At 36.4% G+C, this 6,000-nt stretch overlaps 1 protein-coding gene across 1 annotated transcript in view; it reads right to left on the bottom strand.

Annotated features, from left to right (window-relative positions):
- Window positions 1-4,797, bottom strand: part of AK9 (adenylate kinase 9) — a 69,415-nt gene extending 64,618 nt beyond the window's left edge. Inside the window, exons 1-2 of the mRNA XM_026844369.1 lie at window positions 4,681-4,797; window positions 3,488-3,551 (exon numbers count right to left, since the gene is read on the bottom strand). Coding sequence (XP_026700170.1) covers window positions 3,488-3,551; window positions 4,681-4,797 — 181 coding nt within the window. The remainder of the gene's footprint in view (window positions 1-3,487; window positions 3,552-4,680) is intronic.
- Between the last annotated feature and the right edge of the window lie 1,203 nt (window positions 4,798-6,000).

A 6,000-nucleotide genomic window follows, 5' to 3' on the forward strand; every position in this document is an offset into this window, starting at 1 on the left:
GCCTTCTGAAATGCCTGGGCAGATGATCTTCCCTTCAATTTAACCCTATAGATACTACAGGCAAATGCACAACAGCAGCCTTGCAGGATTATTTTAACTACTGATTTATACCAAGCTAGCATTATTGCTGTGTATCCAGAGATGAGTATTTGGGCTCAGACACTTCCCAGATTTTAAAAGCAAGTTTTAGAAAAATAACTGTTCAGACACACAAAACCATCTGCATTTAAAAAGCTCTTAAAAACCTACTCCATATATAGTCTAATAATCTAAAACTAAATAAATACTAAATTTGACACCCATCAAATTCAGAGACCTGCCCTCTGTCTCTGTGGCCAGTGACATCATAGCAGAATGATCTCGAAAGTCTTTCACACTTCTATACCATTGAAATAAGCAGTCACTTAATGAAAGTTTTCAGGAATGACCCTTAAGGCTACATCTATATTACTAATAAACCAGGCCAGGGAAAGGTCCTGAAGCCAGGTGGCTCATGCCTATACAGCTAAAATCTTTCTTCCCAAAACATAGTGGCTGTTTTTAAACAGTTCCTACTAGTAATGACAATTGTTGTGCATACTAACCCTCATACTACGAATGGGAGATCAGTATTTAACCCCCATACTATGAATGGGTGTTTGGGAGAGCAATATTTGCCATGGGCCAAAACTGAGACAGGGAATGTACTAACAAACAATCCAGACAACTGAAAACCAGCACTATAATTGTACCATGGCCCTGTCTTATTTATGATTATTGACCTATGCATTGGATAAATGGATAGAAAATATTTTGTCAAATTACAAAGACTGGGAACACCTTTCTTATTTAAAAATTCTCTATCTTGCATTATTTTAAAAAATAATAATACAGTGCAGAACAGATATTGATACACTGGAGCAAGTCCAGTGGAGAGCCCCAAGATGATTAGAAATGTAGAATGTACTAGGAGAGTCCAAAGGAACCGGCCTTGTTCCTTGTTCAGCCTGGAGAAAGCAGGACAGCTCTTACAGCTGTCTAAAACTACTTACTGGGAAGGCACAAAGACAGAATCACTGTTTTCACAGAAGTGCCGACAGGACAATAAGCAATAGACACAAATAGAGACATCAGAAATTCCAATTAAGTAATTAGGAAGCAATTTTTCATCATGAAGGCGATCATACTTTGGAAAGTGTTGCCCAGAGAGGTGGTGGAGTCTCCATCCTTGGATATATTCCAGACACAACTGGACACAGCTCTGAGCAACCTTCTCTAGTTGACTCTGCTTTGAATGGAAGGCTGGGCTCAATGACCACTGGAGGTCCCTTCTGAGCTATATTATTCACGTTTATTTATCACAGAATCATCTAGGTTGGAAAAGACCTTGAAGATCATCCAGTCTAACCATTAACCTAACACTGACAGTTCCCAACTACACCAGATCCCTCAGCGCTATGTTGACCCAACTCTTAAACACCTCCAGGGATGGGGACTCTACCACCTCCCTGGGCAGCCCATTCCAACACCTAACGAACTGTTCTGTAAAGAAACGCTTCCTAATATCCAGTCTAAACCCTCCCTGGCGCAACTTGAGGCCATTGCCTCTTGTTCTATCGCTTATTACTCGGTTAAACAGACTCTCTGAAACCCATCTCTCCGCAACCTCCTTTCAGGTAGTTGTAGAGGGCAATTAGGTCTCCCCTCAGCCTTATCTTCTCCAGACTAAACTTAAATTGATTATGTTTATGATTATTGAATTATGTTGAATTTATTTCTTTATTTTTTGATGTGGAAAATGAAAAAAGCCTGTTAGCAAAAGTTCAAGGAATGTGTATGTGTACCCATGTGTGGGTACACTAGACAAAAGAAGATATCATGAAATCTACTAGAAATAGGGCATAAAAATGCAATAAGTGACATTTACATCAGTCATTAAGAAAAACTTTCTAATGTCAAAGACTGTGTTATAAAGATAGATTGCCTAGAGATTTTTAAAAAGAAAATTTATAGGCATTTGTCAATAATGGTTTAAATACCTTCAAACAGTGTGGATCAGCTTAAGTACATTCCTATGGTCCCTTGTGTTTGGACTGATCTATGGTTTGGACCAGGTATTAATTATTTATTAGACAATCCTATGAATTAAAAATTCTATATTTACATAAGTCAAAAAAGCACTTTATAAAAACTGAATTTTACTATATTATACTTCCAGATCTTCAAAATAAGATAAAGATACTTCATTTGATAAATAACCCTACATATTCACAGGAATATGAAGTGTTATGCTGACCACTAGAGAGCTTTCATTAGAGCAATAAAAAATACCAGTGGCATATTTGAAAGAAAAAAACGTAATGAAAATCAATATATAAATAGTTCATAATCAGAACAACTGTACACATATATATCATAAAATCAGATTTATAATTCGATGTCTCCAAAGAAACACTCAAGAATTGCTTCATAGGTAAGGTTATTATATGCTTTCTTTTCTATTTAAAAAGATTATATTAGCCTTCAAACTGGTAGGACAAATCTGGTGGAAACGTCTTATTTTTTCATAAAACTTAAGTGAATGAATAAAGATTTGTGAGTTACAATATCACAGATATAAAAATATTACCAGGACTTAAAAAAAAAAATATAGACTTTAAAAAGGTTTTTTTTGTTACTTCTGATAAAATATTTAAATTAAAGAGGACAAATTAAGGCAAATTAAAACATGGACTTAATTATTTTTTGTAGGAACCTACTTTCTTACTGAGATGTCTCGAAATGAAAAAAAAAATCTCTAGCAATGTCTTGACAGGGAATAAGATAATGTTATTATAATGGGTTTTACTCTACAGATCTTCAAAAATCTTTCATGAGAGGTAAGGTCAGAAATTGAGCTGAATATCTTAGAAAATGAAATTGTATCTTGTATTATGGTAAATGTATGGTGGGAGAAATTAATTACATCTTTTGAAATAAGCCATTGGATATTTTTGGTTTAGAAATCTCAGAGTGCCAGCTCCAATTCTTTCCATGATTATACTGATACAAAAGCTGCACTTCTGTTTCCTGGAATACATCCTCCCCCACCTTGTATTAGGCACTGTACAAACAGAAAGGAAAGATCCTCTTTTTTTTTCATGGTCTGTACTGGAAAATCTCTGTGCAATCTGGAGTTGAATGAGTTGCCTCCATGTGAACCAGAAGGGTCACATGAATCACCTTACAGGATTGGGAATAGATTTGATTATTATGTCTCATGTATATCCCCTTAAAAAGAAAAAAACCCCTTAAAAAAAAAAAAAAAAAAAAAAAAAAGGGATTTTCTAAGCCTCTCTATAACTAAAAGGCCACTTTTCAGTAATTGCATTTCTGTCAAAATGGTTGCTTGGTCTTTATCAGTAGTCTTTACTGCAACCCAAACCAGGCCATTTTGAATTACAGGGAACAACAAGGATATTCTAAACCAAAAGATATTATGAAGTCAATGCATATAGCATATGTTTACCTTCTATAAAAATGCATTTCCATATTTGTGCTAGTTTTCTAGCTAATGTTTTCTTTCCAGAACCCTTAAAATGAAAAATACACATTTAAAACAAAAACAGGCAGAAGGGAAAAAAAAAACCCAAACATATTACACAATAAAGAATATATTTTCATATTATAAAAACAATTAAAAGCTACCATCAGGATTAGGGCCTCTGAGTTATGCACTGGGCAAACACACTCTTTTTAATACCATCCTTTATTTTAAACTGCCTAGCATTGCTAATACACTGTTACTGCCCTTTGCAGTTAATGATCTCCAAAGTAATTATACTGACTTTGTTTCTGAGTAACATTATCTAAAATTCAGCTATGATTTGCCCATAAATTCCTATGAGAAACTCTGCAGGACTGAAATTTATTATCTTCAGTCTCAAAGCAAATTATGACGCAAAGCTGTTCAGCTGTTTCTGAGTAAGGTATACAGGGACAGTATTCTTTGACTAAAATAATGAATATATAAAAATTACCCTCGTTAGTCCACAAATCTGGTTTAGATACTGACAAAATGTTTTTTATGACTTACATGAATCATGAGGAATCAAGATACCCAAGAGTAATGAGGCTTCTAAGAGTACAGCTACCTAAATGGGACTTTGCAAAACTCACCATCTTCCACCCTGAGGATTATGCTCTTTTTACAAGAGCATACAAGAAAACTTTTTATGACAGTCTGTTTGCCCTAGATAAATTTTGTGATTAAAAAATTGTAAAAAGCCACAAATAAATCACATTTCCATTTAACAGTGTATGAGCAAACACTCCAGTCTGCTCATACCTTACATCTTACAGGTGTGATGAGAAAATAAGTATTTGGTTTTGCTTTAATGGCACTATGTTTTTAACTTAAAAGATATATCTTAACTAAGACACGTACTCTACACATCAGTCATATAAATAAAAGATATGATCAAAAAAAAAGAATATTTAATTCCCTGCCCTCCTGACCAGGCCTGCGTAATTTCAACCCTTTGTTAAATTCTGTATTAATATCAAGCATCTACTGAAGGCAATGATTTCAGATTAAAATATATATATATATATATATATATGTGTGTTTTTTGCATTGTCTTTCAATGAGTATTTTATGATCAGAAAAAGTAAAATTGTTAGCAGAATATCTGAAAAAGGAACATCTATCAGAGATCATACTGGCTTTCCAAGGATAATTAAGCAAGCGGGCTTGGACAACAGAAAGGATTTTTCAGCTTCGTCTTCATTGAAGATGTCTGTAAAGGGCTGAGATTGTTTTTCCTCTTGTGAAGCCATATATTATCTAAGACTGGAAGAAAAAAAAAAAAAGCGGCTTGTTATAAAGCAAAGTAGCTTACATATGTGTAAAATGACACATACTTGAAAATGGAACTGAATAATGATGTGATACAAGGCAAACTGCTTTGTAAAAGCTGTTATAAGAAGAAAAAGCATTTAGAGAACATACACAATGCACCCATTACTAAGAGAAGAGCTGCTTCTGAAAAATAAGGGATTGTCAGAAGCACCCCCAAACCCCAGCTGTATGGTTATCAACTGTATGGTTGTTGATAATGACTTCTGACTCTCAAACTGCCTGCTGCTCTTTTTTAAACAGCACGTAGTTATTTCATGGCCTTTTCCTTCCTGTTTCATTTACCATGCAGTTGTAACTTCTCTCTGGTCCCTGAACCAGACCATGGCCCTGCTGAGACCTTCACTTGTGAGCTTCAGGCACAGAAGAGCCCCATCGCAGTCAATGGAACTACTCGCTGTGTCCTCGGCTAGGTACACGAACAAGGCTTTGCAGAATTAAATCACGGTTCATGATCTGTTCTGTAATCCTCACATAAATCCCAGCTCTTCCGGGACTGCAAGAGATGGCACATCCAGCACTATGCAACAAAGTAAGACAGAAACAAGTTTCTAATTAAGGTAAACTGGAGCAAAATTTGGGTGGGCCTTTCAAACTAACGGAGTCCAGAGGAGCTTGATGAAAGAATGTTTGAAGAAGGCAAAACAAAATCTCGCTTCCTTTAGAGGGCCATTTAAGTCTCAACCCCTTGCCCACCCCAGTCACTTTTTAATTTAAAAATTCTACTTCAGGATGAAAATCTGAAAAATTTTCGTGTGAAACATCAAATTGAAACGCTCCGACACTTTCAGAATAAGACCTTCTGACCGGTAGGGGCAGTATTTTAATATTAAAAAAAACCCACCACACACACAAACAAACCCTCCATTTCTCTCACGGAAACACTGGGGGAACTTCAGGTAACTGCCGTTACCAGTCGCTTCACTCCTCAAACCTTTACAGCTGAGCGACAATTTCCTAATTACAAAACCCCTCCCACCAAATCAAAGAAGTAAATAAACCAAACACCCTCCCTCCCGGCCCGCCAGCAGGCCCCGGCCCGGCAGCGCAGGACGGGCTCCCTCAGGGACGGGAGGGGACGAGGGGAGGGGACAATGGGGGTCACTTACGTTGAGCGAGGTGCG

Source organism: Athene cunicularia (genome assembly GCF_003259725.1).
Source record: "Athene cunicularia isolate RWA chromosome 3 unlocalized genomic scaffold, athCun1 chr3_part1, whole genome shotgun sequence".
Lineage (NCBI taxonomy): Eukaryota > Metazoa > Chordata > Aves > Strigiformes > Strigidae > Athene > Athene cunicularia.